General features: G+C 37.3%; 1 protein-coding gene across 8 annotated transcripts in view; it reads left to right on the top strand.

Moving 5' to 3' along the window:
- Nucleotides 1-24,809, top strand: part of MARCHF8 (membrane associated ring-CH-type finger 8) — a 125,960-nt gene that overhangs the window by 26,350 nt on the left and 74,801 nt on the right. For 5 of the 8 annotated variants that reach the window (XM_045438066.1, XM_045438060.1, XM_045438056.1 and 2 more), the window contains one exon: nt 22,720-22,899. In XM_045438066.1, coding sequence (XP_045294022.1) covers nt 22,798-22,899 — 102 coding nt within the window. In that variant the 5' untranslated portion in view covers nt 22,720-22,797. Of the gene's footprint in view, nt 1-20,723; nt 20,875-22,719; nt 22,900-24,809 lie in introns of those variants that run through there. The other 3 variants (XM_045438059.1, XM_045438062.1, XM_045438064.1) reach the window with 3 other exon arrangements.

A 24,809-nucleotide genomic window follows, 5' to 3' on the forward strand; every position in this document is an offset into this window, starting at 1 on the left:
TTTATTGACATTCTGCTGTAAAGAAGAACTTTCCTTCTTTCCTCCACCCCTCATTTATTTGGTTGCTTGCTTGAGTGAGTCATAGCTATATTTGTATTTAGTGGCCTATAACTTATTACTCTAATTATTTGGATACTCTAATTGTTCTGGATTTGGTCCATGTGAACCTTTTCCAATTGATGCCATTGTTCTTGTTATATGTCCACAATTCTTTGAGTACTTATTTGCTTTCTGGTATGACAAGACTCTCTGGGCTCATTTTGTGTGCCTCAGCCTTCAAACTTTTCTCCAAGGAAAAGTGGGGAACAAGATTTGGGTGCGTGATGTACTTACTGCAACTAGTGTGTTGTTACTTCTAGCCCCTTTTAATGGACAGAGCCAGGATATATTTGTGGGTGTATACACACACATGCACACATAAATCTGTATTCTTTACTTATGCATCTATGTATATGCATGTATATATATTAAAAACAGATTTATGTTGATACTGACAGTATTATCCAACACCATGAGGGTACATTCTAGTGTTCCTGCATATATTGAATTCTGTGAAATGCTTTTGCATCTTGCTTTCAGTCATGGTGCAAAGATATTCTCCTAAGTTTATTTTTAGGAATTTTGTAGTTTTGGCTTTTAGTTTTGATTTGTGATCCATCTCAAATTATTTTTTGTTTATGGTGTGAGATAGGGATTGAAGTTTATCTTTTTGTTCTGATGTGGATATCCAATTCCTCTAGCACCATTTGTTGAAAAGGCTTTCTTTCTCTTCCCTCATTGAATTGCTTTGGTGCCTCTTTTAAAAATCAGTTGACCATATAAGTGTGTTCCTGGTGTAATTTGTTTGTCCTTAGACCAGAACCATAGTTTGATGATTACTGAGCTTTATAAGTCTAGATGTGTAAGTCCTTCAACTTTATTCTTTTTCAAGATTGTTTTGCCTGTTCTAGATCTTTTTCATTTCCATATAAATTTTAGAATCAAATGGCCGATTTCTGTAAGATGCCTGGTAGGAATGTGAATGGAATCCTCATTTGGGCAGAATCAACATCTTTTCAGTACTGAATCTTCCAAATTACAAACAAGGTATATGTCTCTATTTATTTAGATATTTAATTTTTCTCAGTATATTTTAGTTTTCAGTATATGGGGCATGCATGACTTTTGTTAAAATTTTTCATAGTTACTGTGCTTTTGACATTATTTTAAGATAAATTTTTAACATTTTATTTTTGTTTTGCTGCTAGTATATAGAAATACATTTGAATTTTGTATATTGACCTTGCATCCTGCAGCCTTGCTAAATTGACCTAGATTAATCTTGCTAAACTGATTTAGATTTCTTAGGAATTTGTTAATATTATGTCATCTGTGAAAAGAGACAATTTTACATCATTCTTTCCAGTTTTTATATCTTATAATTCTTTTTCTTGCCTTTTTATATTGACTAGGATCTCCTCTGTGTTGTTAAGTATGGTGGTGAGAGTTGGCATACTTGTCCAGAGTGGGGAAATCCTGAGGATTTTGTTATGTTATTTGCCATGGGTTTATATGATAAAGGAAATTTTTCTTTGTAGTGTTCTGAGAGGTTTTTTTGTTTGTTTTTTTTTTAATCGATGGATTTTTTTTTTTTTTTTTAATGAATGGATGTTGATTTTTTTCAAATGCTTCTGTTTTATCTGTTGTTATACTAAAAGATAATGGGTTTAGGGGCGCCTGGGTGGCACAGTGGGTTAAGCGTCTGACTTCAGCCAGGTCACAATCTCGCGGTCCGTGAGTTCGAGCCCTGCGTCAGGCTCTGGGCTGATGGCTCAGAGCCTGGAGCCTGTTTCCGATTCTGTGTCTCCCTCTCTCTCTGCCCCTCCCCCGTTCATGCTCTGTCTCTCTCTGTCCCAAAAATAAATAAACGTTGAAAAAAAAATTTAAAAAAAAATTAAAAAAATAAATAAATAAAAGATAATGGGTTTGAAATGTTGATCCAGCTTTATATTCCTGGGATAAACCCCACTTGGTCATGATGTGTTACCCTTTTTCAAGTTACTGATTTTGATTTTTCCATTAGTTTGCCAAGAGTGTTTTCATCTGTATTTATAACCTGTATTCATGATTTGTGGTAGTTTTGTAATTTTTTTAGGTTTTGCTAATAGGCTTATGCAAGTCATCTAAAATGTGTTGGGAAGTGTTTCCTCCTTAATTTTCTTTCTCATGTTTGATAGCATTCACTGGTGAAACATTGGAGCTTTGAGCTTTCTTTTTGCAAGAGTTGGCTAACCAATTCAATTATTTAATAGATACGTGGCTATTCAGATTTTTACAATTTCATTTTGTGTCAGTTGTGAAAACTTGCGGGTTTTTTTTATCATTAAGTATATCTTTTTCCATTCTCTTTTTAAAATTTTTTAATTTTTAAAAATTTTTAGAGAAGGAGGAAGGAGAGAGGGACAGAGGGAAAGAGAGGATCTTAAGCAGGCTCTACACTCACCCTGGGATCGTGACCTGAGCTGAAATCAACAGTTGGATGCTCAACCGACTGAACCACCCAGTCGCCCCTCCATCCTGCTTTTAACTTTTGTCTTTATATTCAAAGTGTATTTCTTACAGACATGGTATTTTGGATCTTGTTTGTTTGCTTCTTCCTCTTTTCCCCCAGTCTGACAATCTCAACCATTTAATTGGAATATTTAGTCCCTTTATACTTAATGTATTTACTAATACACAGTTGATCTTCATTATTAACGGATTCTGTATTTTCAAGTTTGTCTGCTTACTAAAACTTATTATTTGTAACCCCAAAATCAGTACTCAGCAACGCTCTCAAAGACATTCATGGATGTGCACAGGGCAGTGAAAAATTTGAGTTATCTGACGTTCATGTTTCCAGCTGAGGTTGAGCAAGTCATACTCTGCTTTCTTGTTTCAACTTTCATACTGTAAGCATGTGTCCTTTTTGCAGTGTATTCAGTGCCTTTTCACATGACATGTTTTTTTTTTTTTGTTTTTTTTTTGAGACGTATTTTTATTTGCTGTTTGGTTTCTTATTTGGCCCATTGCTTATGCAGTATTGTGTTGTTTAATATTTACATATTAAATATTTAATATTGACATTGTAGATTTTCTAGCTTTGTTTTATTGTTGATTTTTAGTTTTATACCGCTGTGGTTGGAAAATATACTTGGTATGATTTAGATCTTCCTAAATTTGTAATGTTTGTTATGTCTTACGTAATTTTTAAAAATATTTTTATTTTTAAATATAATTTATTGTAAAGTTGGCTAACATACAGTGCATACAGTGTATGTCTTATGTGATTTAACAAGGGGATTCTTCTGTGTGTACTTGAAGAAAATGTGTTCTATTTTTCTTGGATGGATGTATTATATATATCTTTTAGAACCATGTGTTTTGAAGTATGTTTCAAGTAAAAAATATTTTTGTTGAAAAAAAATGAATTTTTTAAAATTTATTTTTATTTAAAAATTTTGTTTATTAAAAAAAAAGTAGTCCCTAAACACAATGTGAGGTGCTATGTAGTGTTCCTTAGTGCAAGAGGCTGTGATGTGCCTTACAGAGAAAATAGACATGTTAGATAAATTTCCTTTTAGATGTGAGTTACAGTGCTATTGGTCTTGGGTTCTGTGTTAATGAATCAACAGTATATTTTTGCTAAATAAGGTGTTTTGAAACAGAAACAAACATAAAACAAGGTTATATATTGATTGGTTGACCAAAGTGTAGTTGCCAAAGGCTTGCAGGAACCTAATTCTGGATTTCACCTAGGAGTAATGGTTGTGTATTTGCTAATTCAGTACTCATGGCAAGTTTAAAAACATAACTAATGTGAATAATGAGAATTGACTATAGTTGGGTTTAGATCTCTCTCTCTCTTTCTCTCTCTCTCTTTTTTTCTTTTTCTGTTACCTTTTCCCTCCTTTATGGGGCAAATTGACTGTTTTTTAGTATTCCATTTAAGAACATTTTTTAGCAGTTACATTTGCAATTGCAGTGTACATCCTTAGCTTTCCCAATCTATTCCTACTCTTAGAGTTAATATTATACCACTTCCTGTAAAATATAAGAACCTTGTAAAAATATAATTCTATTCCTGTGCCATTCATTGTGATGTTATTGTCATATGTCTTACATATACCTATATTATAAGCCCCAGTGTTAAACTTCTTGTATTCAATAGCCTGTGTCTTCTAAACAAATTAAAGGGAGAAAATGAAAGGTAGTTCTTTATATTTACCACATATTTACCGTTTCTGGAACCCTTCATTCCTTTTTATAGATCCTAGTTTTTATCAGGTGTCATTTACTGGGGATGAATTTCCTTAGTTTTCATTTATCTGAATATCTTGTCTTTCATTTTTGAAAGATTTTTTGCTGCGTGTGGAATTATGAGCTGACGGTTTTTTCTTTTCAGCATTATAGATGTTGTTTCATTGTTTTTTGGCTGCTTTTTTAGTGATAAAATCAGCTGTCATATTGTTTATTATTGTTCTTTCTTTCTAGGCATTTTCAAGATTTTTCTCTTTATTTTTGTTTTGCAGTAGGTCATGATATGCTGTAGTGTAATTCTGTTTATGTTGATCCTAACTTAGTATCCACTAGTTTCTTGGATTTACAATTCGGTGTTTTTCATCAAATGTTAGAAGTTTTTGGCTATTGTATTTTCATATACTTCTTATGCCTGCAGTTTCACACTTCTCCTTATCTGTGTCTCCAATTATATATATATTATACTTCTTGCAATTATCTCACAGATTTGTGAGAGTTTGTTCATTTTTTTTTTTATGCAACTTTCCCTCCCATTTCTCCTCTTGGATAATTTCTTTTGGTCTTTTATCCAGTTCACTGACTCTTTCTGTCATCTTCAGCCTACTGTTAAGGTCATCCAGCGATTTTTTTTAAAGAGATTTTTAAACAAGTTTCTATTTATTTATTTATTTATTTATTTAGAGCACAAGCAGGGGAGGAGCAGAGAGAGAGGGAGAGAGAGAATTCCCAACAGGCTCTGCACTGTCAATCTCACCAACTGTGAGATCATGACCTGAGCAGATACCAAGAGTCAGACACTTAACCAACTGAGCTACCCACGCGCCCTCGCCCCCATCCAGTGAGTTTTTAATTTGAATTTTCATCCTTTTCATTTCTATGATTTCTGTTTGGCTCCATTTATTTTTTCTTTCTTTTTTTAAAAAGCTTGTTCTTGAGAGAGAAAGCATGAGCAGGGGAGGGACAGAGAGGGAGGGAGACACAGAATCCGAAGCAGGCTCCAGGCTCCAAGCTGTCAGCACAGAGCCCAATATGGGTCTCGAACCCACCAACTGTGAGATCATGACCTGAGCCAAAGTCAGGCACCCAACTGACTGAGCCACCCAGGCGCCCCTGTTTGGCTCCATTTCTTAATTTTCACTTCTCAGTTGAGAAATGAGTGTTAACATTTTTAATTCTTTTACTTTCAACTTTTATTTATGTTTTTCTTGAATCTTGATCTAAGTCTTTTGTATGTTTTTGAAAATCTCAGCTTTTATCACTTCAAATATTATTTCTGGTATTTGTTCTTTCCTCTCTCACAGAGACCTATTTCTTCATGTGTAAAGTAAAATTTGATTGTGAGCTTATATATATTTTTTCAATGTTAGTCTGTTAGACTCCAAAGAACCTCAGCTGAAGATATTTTCATTACGAGTCATTAAAAGACATTATCATTAACAAAATTATTTCTTTTCATTAAGAGATATTTTTATTGAATTTATAATTCAATATGAATTATACCAGGAAGTAGGGAGATGTGCTAAACTGAGGAAACTAAGTGATTCAGAACACACACTCTAGGACTAGGCTTGCTGCTGACCATCTGGGCTAGTCTTCACCAGATGAGGGACCCTTAGCACAGCAGTCCAGTTCTCCGTATTAATTCCCAGTTGGTAAAATGGACATAACAGTAGGATCCATATCATAGGGTTGTGAGGATTGATTTATTTAGTATATGTAGAGTACATGGAACTGGTCTTTGGTACAGTAAGCTCTCGGTTAATGTTTGTTCTGCCACAGGCTCACTAGCAGTGGTAGCAGACCCAGGACTGAGACCAGGTTCCCTGACTTTGAATCTTGTACTTTTATATTGTGCTTCCTCTGATGGCCTGTTAAGTTTATGATCTATTCAGTAGCTTATCATCTCTAGGTAATTAGAACAGACTAAAATTATTCACTCCTTTCCTAAAATTTATGTTCTTCTTGAATAATTGAAATTTCCAGAAAATTATTACTTTTTAAACCACACCTTTTCTTCTTAAAGATATATTCACTTAGAATATTTGATTTTAAAAGGCAAGAATTGGGGCGCCTGGGTGGCTCAGTTGGTTGGGCATCCGACTTTGGCTCGGGTCATGGCCTTGCGTTTTGTGGGTTTGAGCCCCACGTTGGGCTCTGTGCTCACAGCTCAGAGCCTAGAGCCTGCTTTAGACTCTGTGTCTCCCTCTCTCTCTGCCCCCTCCCCTGCTCATACTCTGTCTCTCTCTGTCTTTCAACAATAAATAAATGTTAAGGCAAGAATTGTCAAAGTATGAATGGGGCTTTTTGATAAATTCTGTATTAAATTTTACTGATTTTACTACATATTTTTTTCCCTTTAGGCCTTGAAATGTTCTACTTTATGTAGGTATCATTTCTTCACAATGGAAGTTTTATTTGTGGTACAGCATAACGGAAAAAAAAATCAATCTGTATAGCAAAAGTGAAAATTCCCTTGTGATTCCACTCTCGTTCTCTTTCTGGATGCTCTCCAATTGCACTGTTAATAGTTGGATGTTACACAGACATTTACATATGTATATATGCACACATACCCACACACAAAACCTGCTGGTGCTGGAGGCAGAACCAGGAGCTCCCACTCCTGTGCCTGGCATTGGCAATGCAGTCACTGTTATAGTGCAAATGTCGTTATGTTGATAGGGCAGCCATCGTGGCTAGGGCACCAGGATGGTCATTATCATCCATAGTGCTATCAGATTTGTGACTAGCTGATGTTACTTCCTGTGCTGCCAACTCCTTGAAATTTTATTGTTGCACAGAGCCTTTTTGAAAATGGAGTTAAAGACTCTATTTACAGCTCCCTTGTTTTATGCAGCATAGTGTGAATGATGCACACCATGTTGTCCTCCAAGCCACCACTCTGTAGTCATGCTCTGTGGCTTTATATGGATTAAACCTGGGCTCTTGCTTTACAGTGAATTGTCATTCCTTCCTCCCCTCTCCTCAACCCACCCATGGAGATTTCTTGGTCCTCTTGGTCCCTTTTGTAAACAGCCCTTTGGGAAGTCTGGTCCTGCCATGTCCCCAGTCACGTGCAAGATCTCTCTGTCTTTCCTAGAGTGGTCCCAAGACAGGCTCAGCTGGTAGTTGTGCTTCAGAAGAATAATATTGTATAAAAGTGATTTTCAAAGGTGGTGATTGATTCAGGTTAATCTTTCTAATACAGAAATGCCAAAGTTAATTAGAACTATAATAACAGGTAGAAAAGTTATCAGTGATTCTTCTTTTTACATATTTGTTAGACACACTACAGTAGGTTATTGTTATCAAATTTATAACTGCCTTTATTGTTATTATTGTAAGCCTGAATAGACTAAAAGTGTCGAGTCTTGGCACAGTGTGAAAAGGTGAGGCAAGCCCCGCTCTGGTTTCTCCACTTTACTGCAGTACGTAGAGAAGGTGCTTGCTCCAGTCTGAGATGATAGCTGGCTGGTGCGGGGCTGTCTCACAGCAGCATTACATGCTATATTATATGATGTGAAAAGAATTCCTTTTGTAGGAAGCACTTTAAATGAATTATAACTGCGTCAGATTTTCCTGTTATAAAATGTGTTCCTCTATCAACGTAATAAAGATGCTTCAAAAGATCCATGTGTTTTTGAAGAAACATGGTAACTTCATATGTGTATTGCTGTCAGAAGGAATTCTAGTCTTTAAGCCATGAAGTATTTTTGGATCCATTATTCTGAAATAGAAATGGAACCCAGTAACTTTTTTTTTTTCACCTTACATATTACATAATCTAATTGATTTTTAGATGTAATAGATATAAAAACACTTCATAGTAAAAAAAATCTCTACCAACAAAAATAATAATTGTTATCAGAGAGAAAAATAGCACAAATAGTGTGTGGTAGTTTGGTACAAAATGGCCCCTGATGAAACACCTCCTGTCCATATCTCTGCCTTTTTGCAACATGAGTCTGCTTGTTTCTTCCGTCAAGTGATACAGTCTCTTTCCCCACTCCTGATGCTGGGCTTTGCCATGTGTCTTGAACTGGCCAGTGTGACATCAGCAGGCACAAGGCAAGCAGAGGCACCATGTGCAGTGAGCCAGCCCTTTTGAGCCTCCCCTCTTGGAGTGCTGCTTGCCATTACACAAAGAAGCTTAGGAGGGAGGCCACAGGGAAAGGGAGGCTCAGCCTTCCCCACTGGGTCCAGTCCCCAGCTGACCTGGGCCCAATGCAGCAGCATGAGTAAGTCAGGTAAGGGCAACAGAAGAGCTGCCCAGCCAACCCATGGAATTGTGAGAAATAGGAAAGCATTGCTGTGGAAGCAATTAAGTTTTGGGTAGTTTGTTACCCAGAAATAGCAAACAGAAACATCTGTTTGCATTTGCTAAATGGCTTGAATCTGTCTCTGTATTCTAATTATAGCCCCATTACTGAACCCTCAAGTTGCCCTTAGTCTGGTGAGGGAGGCAGAAGTGTAAGCAGGTCACTTTGTTATTGTGTGGTGAATGCCCAGAAAAGGTTCTGGCTGCTGTGACCTTGATGTTTCCTCTGTCCCCTTTTCCTCTAAGGATCAGGCACTGTTCTCTGTAGACGAACATTGAGGAGCACTTGGAGGAACTAGAGGAAGTAGACTATTTCTGTACTTCATTGAAAGCGTTTTCTATCCCTAAAGTCAGTCTCACACTTCCGTTTCTTAGAAGTGAAATGCTGAAAGAACCACAATAGATCTCTTTCCCTTTTGTTAACTAAGTGTTTTCGGTATTCTTGTATTTGTCCCGTGAACAAACGAATGCCCATGAGTATTCCTCCTTATCTTTCCTCAGGTTCAGAATCTTTTGCAGAATCCAGATTGTGAGTCCAGGTCCTTCACCCCAGTCATCATTCTTGGTTCATCTAATTCACACACACGGTGGAGTGGTTCTGCTGAGCTCTCCCAGGGTCATTGGAGAAGATGGTGTGCACTGTCTTGAGCTGTGTCACACTGCCCCACGTTATTTTCTTCCTTACTTGCTCCGTTGCTCTGTGCCTTGGCATTCTAAACTACACCCACTGGCCTTCAAGTCTGCAGCATGTCTCCACTTTCTTGCCTATGACTTGCTTTTAGCTAAGAACTTAACCCCAGGTTCTGTCAGTTTTCCTTAGGGGCCCATTCTCCTCTCATTGGGCAGCATTGTTGGGTGTACGTGGAGTCCACTCTGCCCCTCTTCTTGAATAATCCAGTGGAATAGTTTAAAGATACGGTTCTAAGTTTTATATAGTTGTAATGGTGTAAGGATATAACATTATATACGTAATATATATAACATGTAGTTAAAATAGTTTAAAGATATGGACTGTATTTCTAAAATGCAGTATTTTGGGGTGCTTAGGTGGTTCAGTTGGTTGAGCGCCAACTTCAGCTCAGGGCATGATCTCACAGTTGCTGAGTTCGAGCCCCGCATCAGGCTCTGTGCTGACAGCTCAGAACCTGCAGCCTACTTCAGGTTCTGTGTCTCCCTCTCTCTGTCCCTCCCCTGCTCATGCTCTGTCTCTCTCTCTCTGTCTCTCTCTCTCTCTCTCAAAAATAAAATCAACATAAAATGCAGTATTTTTCTGTGGTTTGTGATACAAATTTGCAAGTGAACTCAAAATGATAGTTAAATGTCTTAAAAGTTAGACCCAACTATCGAAGTACATCTTACTGCTTTAAAATAACCACTTTTGAAATATATAGATTATTATCTTTCTTGAATTTTTGGCAAATATACCCATTACTTTGATCAATTGACACTTAATATACATAACGGTGCAGGAAAAAGCAGTGTTACTATTTACTACTTAAATGTGGATTCCATGTATCTTTGGTATCCATGGTGATTATAACTCTTTTGTATCACAAGGAAGCCACCAATACACCTGGTTTTATCTTTGTCTTTCCAACAGCAGTGCCACAGGGAGATAAAAAAGAGAAAATCTACATATTTTAGGTTCACCTTATAAGTCACCACAGGCTACCGTGTTTGGTGAAATACAGCTATGAAACTTTAGGCAAATTGCTTAACCTTCTCTAAGCCACATGTGGAATGGAGATAAAATAGTTTCCCTACCTCCTGGCACTGTTGTGAGAATTAAATGAATTAATATATGTGAAGCACTGAAGATTTGCAGGTGCTCATCTGTTGTGTTTTTCCTGCAGCATATTATCCATAGGTGTTGTATCTATACTTTTGTTTCTCTTGTTTTATCATGTTTACAGGGCTTATACTTTGAATTTCATTTTCTACTTGAGCATTGCTTTTGTACTTTTTTAAATGTAACTTCATTGATGTTATTCTTTATTACCTCTAGTCTCATGCTCTGAATTATTTTAGGAGATTTATTTATTTATTTTTTTAGGAGATTTAAAAGTTAACAAACTACCATCTTTAATTGTTTCTGAGTTTCTGAGTAAACTTTAATCTGTGGAATACGTTTGTGTGTTTATGATTTTTTTTTCACTTTTGGTAATTGCATATAAATTTTCTGTCAGTTATTGCCTTATTGTGTTGCATTTAAAACTTTTATTTATTTATGGGGCGCCTGGGTGGCGCAGTCGGTTGGGCGTCCGACTTCGGCCAGGTCACGATCTCGCGGTCCGTGGGTTCGAGCCCCGCGTCGGGCTCTGGGCTGATGGCTCAGAGCCTGGAGCCTGTTTCCGATTCTGTGTCTCCCTCTCTCTCTGACCCTCCCCCGTTCATGCTCTCTCTCTGTCCCAGAAATAAATAAACGTTGAAAAAAAAAAATTAAAAAAAAAAAAAAAAAAAACTTTTATTTATTTATTTATTTAATGTTTATTTTCCACTCTGGAAAATAGTATGGAGGTTCCTCAAAAAGTTAAAAATAGGACTACCATACTCTCCAGTAAGCGCACTACTGGGTATTTGCCCCCAAAATACAAAAACACTAAATCAGAGGGATGCATGCATCCCTATGTTTATAGCAGCATTATTTACAATAGTCAAACTATGGAAGCAGCCCAAGCATCCATTAATAGATGAATAGACAAAAAAGATGTAGTGTGTATATGTACAATGGAATATTATACAGCCATAAAAAAGAATGAAATCTTAACCATTTGCAATGACATGGATGAGGTAGAGATTATAGTGCTAAGTGAATGAAGCCACTCAGAGAAAGACAAATACCATTCAGTTTACTCATGAAATTTAAGAAACAAAACAAATGAGCAAAGGAAAAAAATAACACAGAAAAACCAAGAAACAGACTCTTAACAATACAGAACAAACTGATGGCTGCCAGAGGGGAGGTGGGTCAGAGGGATAGGTGAAATAGGAGATGAGATTAAGGGAGTGTGCTTGAGAAGAGCACTGGGTGATGTATGTAATTGCTGAATCACTATATTATATACCTGAAACTGATATAACACTATATTTAACTATGCTTGAATTAAAAAAAAAACAAAAAAAAAAAAACGTGAGGGCTACGAAATGTCCTTTAGGCTTAGCAGCATAGAGAACGTTGTTGACTTCACTGTATTGAAGCCAGATTGCAGTGAGCTGAAATGTGCATAGAAAATGAAGAAATCTCAGTTCAGAAGAGCTCTAGAGTATGTAAGAGGTTTGTTTTGCTGTCGAAAAGCAGGATATAGGGATAATCCCAAGAGGTGAATAAAGAATCAAGTGAAATTTTCTCCCCCCTTCCCCTCTTTTTTCTTAAAAAAATTTTCGTAATGATTATTTTTGATAGAGACAGAGGGTAAGTGGGGGAGGGCCAGAGAGAGAGGGAGACACAGAATCCAAAGCAGGCTCCAGGCTCTGAGTTGTCAGAAATTGAATTTCTAATTTTGCTTATAATTTTGAATTTTCAAGAGTACTTTTTTCTTTTTCATATTATCATATTTTAGCTTTCTGGTTGGTATGTATCATCTGTACATCTAAGAGGATGTTGACTGACTTATTTAAAAGGGTTTTAAAAACTTTAGAAAATTATCTTTATTTCCCCTAGTTGTTGTTGTGGCTTTGTATTATTATTTTGGTAACTTTCATTTGGAGCTCTTCTTCCAAATTCGATCAGTGATTCAGAAAGGCCAAGAACATTTTCTGTGAAATGGGGGAACAGAGGTTGGATTGCATTGAAGTGAGTTTTGAAAGGCAAGAAAGTGAAGAACATTGTACATGGCTCAGAAAGTTTGGCTATAGAGGGAAAGAAGATAGGAGAATTGAAAGCATTTTTAGTTTTTTTTTTTTTTTTTAATTTTTTTTTTCAACGTTTATTTATTTTTGGGACAGAGAGAGACAGAGCATGAACGGGGGAGGGGCAGAGAGAGAGGGAGACACAGAATCGGAAACAGGCTCCAGGCTCTGAGCCATCAGCCCAGAGCCCGACGCGGGGCTCGAACTCACGGACCGCGAGATCGTGACCTGGCTGAAGTCGGACGCTTAACCGACTGCGCCACCCAGGCGCCCCTAGTTTTGTTTTTTAAAAAATGGGAGATCCACAAAGTACTTTAAAATTCTTTATTGGTATGGAATTTCATAATTCTTTAATAGCATCTAGTGACATAATGACATAAAAAATTTATGCATATTTCTTGGAAAACTCTTACTTTGTTGGTGTGAAGGAGTCTTTAGAGAGGAGAGGATGAAAATATGAGGTAGGAGGATGGCTGATAAAGTGAGGCCACTGAATAGCCAGATGAAGAAAAGGGCAGAGAGCCCAGGTATAGTCCCAGAGCTGGGGTCTCCTTTTCCTTTGAACCACATAATATAATTTAGATAATTCATGAAAGGGTTGGGGACAGTGGGCAAGTTTATGTGATTGGTGGTAGGAAATTGAGGAACTTTCACAGTAAATACTGTTTGACCAGCAAAAGTACCCAATCTCATGGTCAGATCCTAGGCATGTGGGCTTTCTTCACACATGGAAATCTCTTAAGAGAGAACAGTCCATTCTCCTGGTGGAAAAAAGGCATTCACTATTTTGGAACAGGATATAACTATGATTAAAAGGAAGAAACATTTATTGATTGTCCATGTTTATTATTGTTTATTGTTTATTATTATTGATGATGGTTCCTGCCACAGATATGTTTCTGCCATAGTTACAGGGACAAACATTTCCTGGAAAAAAAAAAAAAAGTATAAGCAACACATAGCTTTCTAAGTGCTGGGCAGATGCTCAGATTTATTGATAGTTTGCTGTATTATGATACTAGACTCCTATTTGCCACATGTTCATGTTCTGAGTCTCCATTTCTGTTGGTGTGTAATGGCCATTCCATTTCGTGAGAAATATACAAACTAAAAATAGTATGAGATGACACTATTAATAAAATCTTATATGTAAGATATCAAATAATGCAGTCTCCAAAATTAATAACTGTGGCTTGAAAGTCAGATGTCATAAAACATAGTGAAGGTGAACTGTTCCCATGATGCATTATGCTGTTTTTAAAGGGTTAGTGCTTTGCAAAAATATGACAGGAAATGCTGAAAAAATTGAGAAGGAGCATAAAATAAACACCATAGTGCTTGAAAACATCTGTGTCCTGAGAATGCATCTTCCTACTTTATTCCTGTAGGAAGATTAGGCTTGAATTCTGTGAGGCCTTCAGAAATGTACTTCTCACAGAAAAGAGCCCTTTTATGGTTGTATATCTTCATTGATAACATAAGTCACTATTGACAACCTAAGTGGAATGACTTGAGCTTTTAATTTTAGCTCTTCAAATATTTAAACTGTAAAAGTAATATATCGTCACTAAAGGTTTAAAAAATAGAGAAATGAAAAGTCATTTATATTGCCACATCATTAAACCACTGTTAGCATTTTTAATGAGTTTCCTTCCTAGCATTTTTACATGTGTGTATATATTAACATAGTCATAATTACAATGCGTGTATAATTTATATCATTTGCTTTTTATCAGATCCATGTTTCTCTTGCTTCTAATGCCCACATAATATTCCTTTGATTGTACTAGCACTGCAGTTTACTTAGCTTTTTCCCAGTTATGGGAAATTAAAGGAACTGTCTGTTTTTCTTTATTGTAAATAACGTTATGGTGGAAATCTTGGGGCTTATAAATTTTTGTGTATTTTCTCAGGCTAAGCTTCTCACAGGTAAGCTCTTCCACGTCTTTTCAGCCCTGTTGCTCAACATTTTTCTTGATAGGCATTCTGAGTTTATGATACTGCCAGGGGGTCATAAGGACACAGGTTCAGCGCTGATTGGTCAATGATAGATTTCATCATATTTTTGTAGACTTTTGTAAAGGGAAAAAATGGTTCCCTGAGCTGTTGCTTTTCCCTGATTATTAAAATATTAAGTGAGGACCTGTGTTATGTCCTCATTTGTAAAGTGGCTGTTCCTAGATTTTAATGTTTTTGAAACCTATTTGTGTTGACTTCTTACATATAAAAGATACTGATTTTCTGTCCCATATTCTACATTTTCCAGTCTTTTTTTTTTTTTTTTTGCCTGTTTATTTTTACTTATAGGGTCATATCTATAAATCTTTTATAACTTTTATAACTTTTTTTCCTGTTAATTTGAGGCTTAGGAAATCAATCTCCCTTTAGTTCCTTAATATATTCATTTGCAATTGTATCTTATGTGTTATTTTTTAACATTTAACTTGTATATGTATGAGGATTTATTTCAGTAAATGAAATATGAGTCTTTTTAAAAAAATATTTATTTGTTTATTTAAATATGTATTTATTTTGAGAGAGAGACCATGTGCACACATGAGCTGGGGAGGAGCAGAGAGAGAGGGAGAGAGAGAGAATCCCAAGCAGGCTCCATGCTGTCTGTATAGAGCCCAATGCAAGGCTCAGTCTAACAAACTGTGAGATCATGACCTGAGCCAAAATCAAGAGTCGGACACTTAACTGACTGAGCCATCCAGGCACCCCTGAAGTGTGAGGCTTAATTGATATTATTTTTCCTACCAAATTCCCATTGTTTTTAAAATTCTTGTTTATTTTGAGACCTGGGGTGGGGTGGGGAGGGACAGAGAGAGAGGGAGAGAGAGAGAATCCCAAGAAGGCTCCACACTGTCAGTGCAGAGCCCGATGTGGGCTTGAATCCATGAACTGTGAGATCATGACCTGAGCTGAAATCAAGAGTCTGATGGTTACGCGACTGAGCCACCCAGGCGCCCCTTCCCTTCCAAATTCTTGTCCAATTGTCTCAGCATCAGTTAAGAAGAAACTTGTCCCTTTCCTATAATTTTGGGCTGCTATTTTACTCTTCTGTATAATTCAGTCAGTTTTTGGACTGTCTTTTTTAGTCTTGGACCTGTAACTTTACTTTTTTAATAATAATTATTGCGTAGTTATGTCTATATTTCAAAGGACTCATCTCTCTGTTGATTCTTTCTCAACATTTTTATTTGATTGTCTCATTAATGCTTATGCATAATTTTAGAATAATTTTGTCAAGTAGAAAATCTTGCTTAGACTTTGGAATCACATTAAATATATGCTTTAATTCTGGAGAACACATTATTGTTGTAACACAAACTATTATTACAGTTTTCAAATATACTCTAAAATTGCTGAATGTTTTTCATTAAAAGTTAAGTAGCTTTTAAATCATTTATCTCTATTTCATGATTTTTGTTTTGTTGGTGTATAGGAATGTTGGTGACATTATATATTTATATACTTTTTTCTTACATTAGAATACTTATTTTATGCAAGTGTTTATGTTAACTGATTCTAGTAGTTCTTAGAAATTCCTTTGGGTTGAAGACATCCACATGGCTAAAAGACACATGAAAAGATGCTCAACATCGCTCATCATCAGGGAAATACAAATCAAAACCACAATGAGATACCACCTCACACCTGTTAGAATAGCTAAAATGAACAACTCAGGAAACAATAGATGTTGGTGAGGATGCGGAGAAAGGGGAACCCTTTTGCATTGCTGGTGGGAATGCAAACTCGTGCAGCCACTCTGGAAAACAGTATGGATGTTCCTAAAAAAATAAAAATAGAACTATCCTACGACCCAGCAATTGCACTACTAGGTATTTATCCAGAGGATACAAAAATGCTGATTCAAAGGAGCACCTGCACCCCAGTGTTTATAGCAGCACTGTCAACAATAGCCAAATTATGGAAAGGGCCCAAATGTCCATTGACTGATGAATGGATGAAGATGTGGCATAGGGGCACCTGGGTGGCTCAGTTGGTTAAGTGTCTGACTTGGCTCAGGTAATGATCTCACGGTTCACAAGTTGGAGGTGTGCATCGGGTTCTGTGCTGACAGCTCGGAGCCTGGAGCCTGCTTCAGATTCTGTGTCTCTGGTCTCTATCTGTACCTCCCCTGCTCAAGCTCTGTCTCTCCCTCTCTCAAAAATGAATAAAAACATTTAAAAAATAAAAAATGATGTGGTATACACACACACACACACACACACAATGGAATATTATTACTCAGCCATCAAAAAAAATGAAATCTTGCCATTTGCAATGAGGTGGGATGGAACTAGAGTGTATTACGCTAAGTGAAATGAGTCCGAGAAACACAGATACCTTATGATTTCACTCGTGTGGAATTTAAGGAAACAAAAGGGATGACCATAGGGGAAGGGAAGGAAAAATAAGATAAAAATAGTGAGGGAGGCAAACCATAAGAGACTCTTAACTATAGAGAATAAACAGGGTTGCTGGAGGGGAGGTGGGGGGGATGGGCTAAATGGGTGATGAGCATTAAGGAGGGCACTTGTGATGAGCACTGGGTATTATATGTTAGTGATGAATCCTAAATTCTACTCCTGAAATCGATACTACACTATATGTTAACTAACTTGAATTTAAATTTAAAAAAAAATTAAAAAAAAAATTTCTTTGGGCTCTCTTTCATTATACTATAAAGTTCTCTTTTTGTCTTATCACAGAAAAAAGTCTTATCTAGAAAAAATCCAACTGTAAAATAAGAGCAGTGATAATGTATTTATTTTCCTTCTTTGTTTAATTAGATTGACTCTTAAGGGTTTTGCCATGTGAGCATAAACTTAAATTTTGTTTGAGATAGATGTTTTTTAAAGTTAGGGATTCATCATTGCTGTTTAAGAATTCTGTGTTGATACTGGATTTTATCATTTGTTGACAGCACCTAATGACATAAACTACTGATTCTGAGGGTTTTGTTGGAAAATGGATTCTATTCCTGTGTGTTCTGGTGTCATGGTGTGTTGGTGACTCCCATTGTACACTGTGTACATACATATCTTGAGGTTCCCACAGGCATGTCAAGCTCAGTGTCCATGATGAGCTTTCCTTTACCCCCCACTCCTCTGTGCATCCTGGTCTTTTGAATGCACACCCAGAAACCAGGGTACAGTTGAGTCCCTTCACTAGATTATGTCGGTCCTCCTTTTCAAATGGTCTCTCTCATTCCTCCATATTCCCAACTTTAAGTCCTGCTTTGATCCTTCAGTGCTGTGTGCTACAGCTGGTCTCCTCACTCCTCTTACTGCTTTTTTTTCCTTTCTGTATCTGCTAGCTGTTGTGCACAGGCTTCTCGTTTTTATATGAAATGTGCTTCTGATAAAAACACGCTTAATTTAAAGTTGTTTATTCTGAGTGCCATTCGAGATGTTGGCATTCAGCTCCGCACAATGGTGAGGAGAAGGGTGCTGCTGGAGCCTGGCACCCTGTGTGCAGGGGTGCAGGGAGGCAAGCAGACTTGGGGTGACTGTCCCTCAGGGAAGCTGCGACTGGCATCTTTGTCTTCTCCTGGCTGCCTCCTTGTTGTCTGTATTTGTCTCATCATTGTTGGAATGGACAGAATCTTTCATTTATCTTGACCATTTGGAAAGCACATAGAACAGCTTAATTGTTATGCCACGCTGGTCATATTTTGCATCAGCCCTTCCTACCTCTCCCCTTGTAGGGATAGTGTGATCAGCCTTGCTTCTCCTTAGAGTCATGCTACTAGAGATCCTTAAAAAATGTCAAAGAATTTGAGGTCTCAGTTGTGTAAATTTTGTGTCAGAATGAGGGGCAGGAAGACAGAAAATAGTACTGGAAAGACAAAGCAAACAACTGGCCTTTGTGAGGCACTGAGGGGAATCACTGCAGATGCCTGAAAAAGGAGACTGGAAAATGTGCTGATGTTAAGAACCCTTACATTTGTGCACATGGACACAATCTTCTTTGGTCTTTACATTAACCCTGTGAACGGAGTAGAGATTATTACCTTTCTGTTTTACAGCTGAAGAAACAGAGCCTTTGAAATTCCTCAGTTTGCCCAACATCACACAGTATTCAAGAGTCAAGTCTTGAACTTAAATTTCTAATTGCTGATTTTGCACTCTTCCTGTTACCTCTTTCTCAAAACTGGAAGAGTGATAGGATAACAGTGACCATCTCCTTGTCATCCAGATACATTATATTGGGATAGCACTAAGGAAAAATACAGTTTTATCGATCTTAGTCCATATCAATTATTTAAAAAAAATTTTTTTTTTCCAACGTTTATTTATTTTTGGGACAGAGAGAGACAGAGCATGAATGGGGGAGGGGCAGAGAGAGAGGGAGACACAGAATCGGAAACAGGCTCCAGGCTCTGAGCCATCAGCCCAGAGCCCGACGCGGGGCTCGAACTCACGGACCGCGAGATCGTGACCTGGCTGAAGTCGGATGCTTAACCGACTGCGCCACCCAGGCGCCCCGTCCATATCAATTATTTACATATTTTTTAAAAAGTTTTGTTGAGATATAATTCACATTCATTCAGATCCACTTATTTAAACTATATAATTCTGTGGCTTTTAGTATACTTAAGAGTTATGTGCCATTACCATAATACATTTTAGAACGTATTCATAACTCTAAAAAGAAACCCTTTTAGCCATCATCCCCCCCATCATCCCCCATCCCAGTCCTTGGCAGCCAGTAATCTACTTTATGTTTCTATATATTTGCCTATTCTGCACACTTAATACAAATGTAATCATATAATATGTAGTTTTTTCACTTTATAATGCCTTCAAGCTTCATCCATGTTGTAGCATGTATTCATACTTCATTTTTTTTTGTTGCTAAATAATTCCATTTTGTAGATAACACATTTTATTTCTCCATTCATTAATTTATGGACATTTGTGTGATTTCTACATTTTAAGGAAGATTCAGACAGTTTTCCAAAGCAGCTGCATATATTTCCACTGGCACTGATGAGGGTTTCAGTGTCTCCACATCCTTGCCAACACTTACCTGTCTTTAAATATAGCCATAATTGAAGTGATATCTCATGGTGTTGATTTGCATTCTCCTGTTGGCTAATGATGTTGAACAACCCATTTTTCTTTTTTTTAAAGTTTTTGTTTTAATTCGGTTACATTACATTAGTTACATTAGTTTCAGGTATATAATATGGTAATTCAGCACCCTGTGGTTATCTCCACAAGCGCATTCCTTAATCCCTGTCACCTATTTGACCCATTTTCCCACCTCCCTCTCCTCTGGTAACCATCAGTTCTGTATAATTAAGATTGTGTTGAACAACCCATTTTTCATTGGTTTATTTGTGTATTCATTGTTGAGTCGTGACAGCCCCTTTATGTATTCAACATACAGATCCCTTATTGTATGTTTTGCGAAAAGATTCATTCTGTTCTGTGGTTGACTTTTCACTTTTTTGATGATATCTGTTGAAACACAGATGTTTTTATTTTGGTGACGTTTAGTTTATTTTTTTATTTGTGTGAGATAGGAGTCTAAATTCATTCTTTTGCATGTTGAAAAGACTGTTCTTTCCCCATTGAATGGTCTTGGAACCCTTGTTGAAAAACCAATTGACCGTAGTTACACGGGCTTATTTCTTGACTCTAAATTTTATCTAAAGTCTTCTAATCCATTGACATGACATATCCATTTCCATACTCTTAAACAACCAGTTTGTCCATTTCTTCTAGATATGGATGTTCATATTAGCTGTGCTGTATTTTTCAAGTTAGCATTAGTGGGATTGAAGTTCTCATGCCTGGATTGTCAGACATAGTGCAAAGGTTTAACTATTGTTCTTCATTACAGACGAATTGGTATAGATATTTGGAAACTATGCAAAGAAAATAGTATGAGTAATACCTGCTTTATGCTTTTCACATGAACCTTCGCAAAAAAAAAAGTGGCATGGTCAGTTTTGTAGTTTGGCTTTTAAGATTATCATTTTTATCCTAAATATGACATAGGAGAAGGATTGCTTTAGGGTGACTTTCAGGTCTATAACCTGGAGATAGGGGTTCATATCAGAAGAGTAGCTTAAATGGCTGTAAGAAGGAGAGGTCCTTTAAAATTCTATAAAATATTTAAAACCCTCTCTCAGATTTGTGTTTATCTGGCATAAATAGTCCTCATCAGTCTTGTCATGGTCATGTACCAATGATGTAATAATGATTATTATACCAGAAGCACCAAAGGAAGCTATTGGCATGATGTATGGTGGGACTCTGGACATGGTTGGTTTGAGTTAGGTATTCCAAGAGACCACATGGAGTTTGTCATCTCTGACAGAGGACTTTGATGTATGAGTGATGAAGTGATGAAAAAACTGCTCACCAGTGACCGTTGTGATCTCCCAGAGAGTATAAGACAACTAAGCTGTAAGTGCCTCTTATCTTGTGTAATATGAACATAAACATTCAGACCATTCGTTGGGCACAATGCTCCATCTTGTATCAGTTTCATCAAAGGCTTGAGATAGAGTAGATGATATATAACATGTAGACACTGACATTCTAGTAATTGATTAGAGTATCTAGACATTAATATCACCTACTGTATTTTCCTGTTTTATGGGTATCAGTGATCACTCACCTATTATAAAACTAGACTTTTAAAAACAATATTCTTTTAGCTCATTTTCTCATAGTGTTGATCCCTTCCAGCTTCTTATTCCTTCTTGTTGCTTGTTGATCAGAGAATCTTATGAGGGGAATTAATTTTGTGAGTTCTGTTGCTCTTTAATTTGGTTAAGTAACACTATCAGAGATGAAACAAGCCACACAAACACCTACCTTTGGTCCAGAGCAGAGTTTGGGGAGGGAGAGGTGGAATAAATGGCTGCCCTTCCGATGTGACCTTAGGGTTGGGTGGAATAAATGGCTACTCATCAAATATGACCTCAAGGTTGCCAGGCCCTCTTGTTTACACTCCCTGCCTATTGTCCCAACCTCCAATGCATGGTTAATAAGTGAAGACCCCCAAATTAGAGATTCAGTGTTTTAGTTTAATGTTTCCATCCTTTGTTAAAATTCAGATAGCATGAAACATTACTAGATGTTATGGATAATTTGGATATGTAATTGGTTTTGTGTACTGAGTTTGATAGATTTCAGCAGGGGTGGGTGAGGGGATAGAGAACACACAATTCAATTACCAGGAACTTTGGAGGAATGTAGGAGAAAACGAGAAAAAAGGCAGGTGTGCATGGAATCATTGAATCAAGCTTATTTAGAAACTATTATTTTACCTAAGGGCAGCCTTTTTAGGATCCCAGGAATATCCATGATGGCTCTAATCTTCCCTGAAAAATTCTTTAGAAAGGGGTTAGCAAACTACAGGCCATGGGCCAAATCTAGCCTGCCACCTGTTTCTGTAAATAAAGTTTTATTGAAACATAACCATTTTCATTCATTTGCACACTTACTGTGGCTGCTTTCACTCTGCAACAGCAGAATTATTTTTTTAAATGTTCATTTATTTTTTGAGAGAGAGCATGTGCATGTGTGCATGTGAGTGGGGGAGGGGCAGAGAGAGATAGGGAGGGAGGGAGAGAGAATCCCAACCAGGCTCCGTGCTGTTAGTGCAGAACCCGACGAGGGGCTTGATCTCATGAACAGTGAGATCATGACTTGAGCTGAAATTAAGAGTCAGATACTCACCTGACTGAGCCACCCAGGCACCCCACAGAATTCAGTAGTTTTAAAAAAATATGGCCCAAAGTGCCTAAAATATTTACTTTCTGGCCCTTTATAGGAAAAGTTTGCCCACAACTGGTCTAGAGAGTCTAGACTTTCAGAAGGTTAAGCATAGATCATACATATCTTAAATTTATTTTAGACTTTTAAGCCTTTAATCTTACCATTGTGTGGATTCAGGGGCAGTGGTTTTAAGGAAAGATCACTACTTCTATCAGAATGAATGCTTGTTCAATGAAAAAAATTAACTTTAAAAATGTTCTTAAAGGATGACACTGCTGTATTTAAAATCTAATAGCCAATGGAAAATTAATACCTGATTATACATGTACATGTCTCTTTCAGGTGTGCCCATCTTATTACATGAGAAAAATGTTAAAATTTCTCCTATAAACATTCATCTTGTTGTTTATGAAGACCAGGTATTTGTGTCAGATACTGTAACTGGTTCACATATGAACATAAATATAAAATGCTAATCTCACTGTTGGAAATTTGAAGTGTTATGTCTTGTCTTCTCTCTCTCAGCTTGAAGTCCATGGCCCAAAATGACTCTACCACTGGAGACTCTGTTCAGTAGAGAAGACACCCAGACAGGAGGCTGGGATGAGCATGCCACTGCATCAGATCTCTGCCATTCCAACCCAGGATGCCACCTCTGCTAGAGTCTACAGAAGTAAGACCAAAGAAAAGGAGAGGGAAGAGCAGGTATTAGGAGGATGCCTTTTTTAGTTTCATTATTTTTGTTGTTTTCATTAAACACAGCCTAGAATGATAAACTCTGATGATCAAGGTTTTCTCTGCTAACATACTAAAATGCGTGTGGTGTAAATATTAGTTGGGCTCAGAAGTTCTGTATAGGTTTCTAGGTTTTCAGACTTTGGTATCCCCTTATTCTGCCATGGTTATACATGACTTACTTATCTTCATTGCCTAAAATTATATAATTTTTTTCTGGTAAATCTCTGAGTAAAAGTTCTTTGAATTCTCAGAACATGATGCAAAAGGATAAATTAATCTGAACCAAGATTTTGTAAATACCTCGTACATACTAGTCTCTGCTTGCTTTAAGGGTATCATAGTTAACATCACAGAGCCTGTCTCTGCCTTCGTATGGCTCTTGATCTGGCCTGACAATTAAAATGAATTAGAGTCTAATGACAAGGTCAGTAATAGAGGAATTCAGGGCCACCAAATTCCAGCCCAAGGGGTCAGGCAGGAATGGCTTCCTGGAAAAGATGACATTTACATAGAGAACCTGAACAGTGACGTGGAGTTAGCTCAGAGAAAGTAGAATGTTCCAGTTAGGAGAAATATTATATGCTGAAAGCCCAAAGGTTTAAAGCAAGATGAGTTTGAAGAGATTAAAATAGTATAACAGGAACATAAGGGGCAGTGGCAAGATAGGAGGTTGGAAAAGTTACAGGAGGTACCGTAAGGAGTTTGGATTTATTTTTGCAGAATGAATGATCAAATTTGCATTCTTAAAACTTTCACTCAGACTGCAGTTTGGAGAGTGAATTGAATCAGTGGTAAGAGACTACTTAGAGGATCATTTAATAGCCTACTTAGGCCAAGTTTGGCAAACTTTTTCTGTAAAGGGTCAGATAATAAATGTTTTAGACTTTGTGGGCCAGTCACATCTCCTCAGTTCTGTCACTGCAGTGTGAAAATAGTCAAAGACAATATATAAACGAATGGTCATGACTGTGTTCCAATAAAACTTGACTTGCAAAATCTGGTAACAGGCCAGATTTGGCCTGCAGGCTGTAGTTTGCCAATCCCTGGCCTGAGGAAAAGGTGATGGTGACTTCGTCTGGGATGGGGTAGTGGGGATAGAGAGATATTTAGTTTATTAATCCACTGGGCTTGATAATTGCATGGGGAGTGAAGTAGGGGGGAATCATGGATATCTCCTGCTTTTCCTTGCCTTTACCATGTGCTGCACAAACATGTGCTGATTAGTTCTCACAGCATTCCTATTCCATAGTAAATCTTTCCTGATGACTCTAAAGAATCCTTGTTAAATCAGAAAGTAATAAGTCTTGTTTGAAGGTGAGTGATTATAGTTGATGGGATACCATTCTTTGCTTTATTTCATAAATAATTAGAAAAAAACCAAATCTGTTGGGGGACCCGGGTGACAGTCCGTTAAGCATCCAACTCTTGATTTTGGTTCAGATCATGATCTTATGGTCCTGAGATCAAGCCCCATGTTGGGCTCTACGCTGCCAGTGGAGCCTGCTTGGGATTCTTTCTCCCTCTCTCTCTGCATCTCCCTCACTCATGCGCACACACTCTCTCACTCTCAAAATAAATGAACTTATTAGAAAAAAACAAAGAAATCTGTTATATCATAGCTCTTGAAGTACATGGACTATGGAAAATGAAAAGGTACAATATAAATTAAAAGGGGTCTCCAGGGGCGCCTGGGTGGCTCAGTTGGTTAAGCATCCGACTTCGGCTCAGGTTATGATCTGACCTGCGTCGGGCTCTGTGCTGACAGCTTGGAGCCTGGAGCCTGCTTCAGATTCTGTGTCTCCCTCTCTCTCTGCTCCTCTCCACCTTGTGCTCTCTGTCTCTCAAAAATGAATAAATGTAAAAAAAAAAAAAAAAAA

The sequence above is a fragment of the Leopardus geoffroyi genome, chromosome D2 (genome assembly GCF_018350155.1).
Source record: "Leopardus geoffroyi isolate Oge1 chromosome D2, O.geoffroyi_Oge1_pat1.0, whole genome shotgun sequence".
In the NCBI taxonomy this organism is placed as follows: Eukaryota; Metazoa; Chordata; class Mammalia; order Carnivora; family Felidae; genus Leopardus; species Leopardus geoffroyi.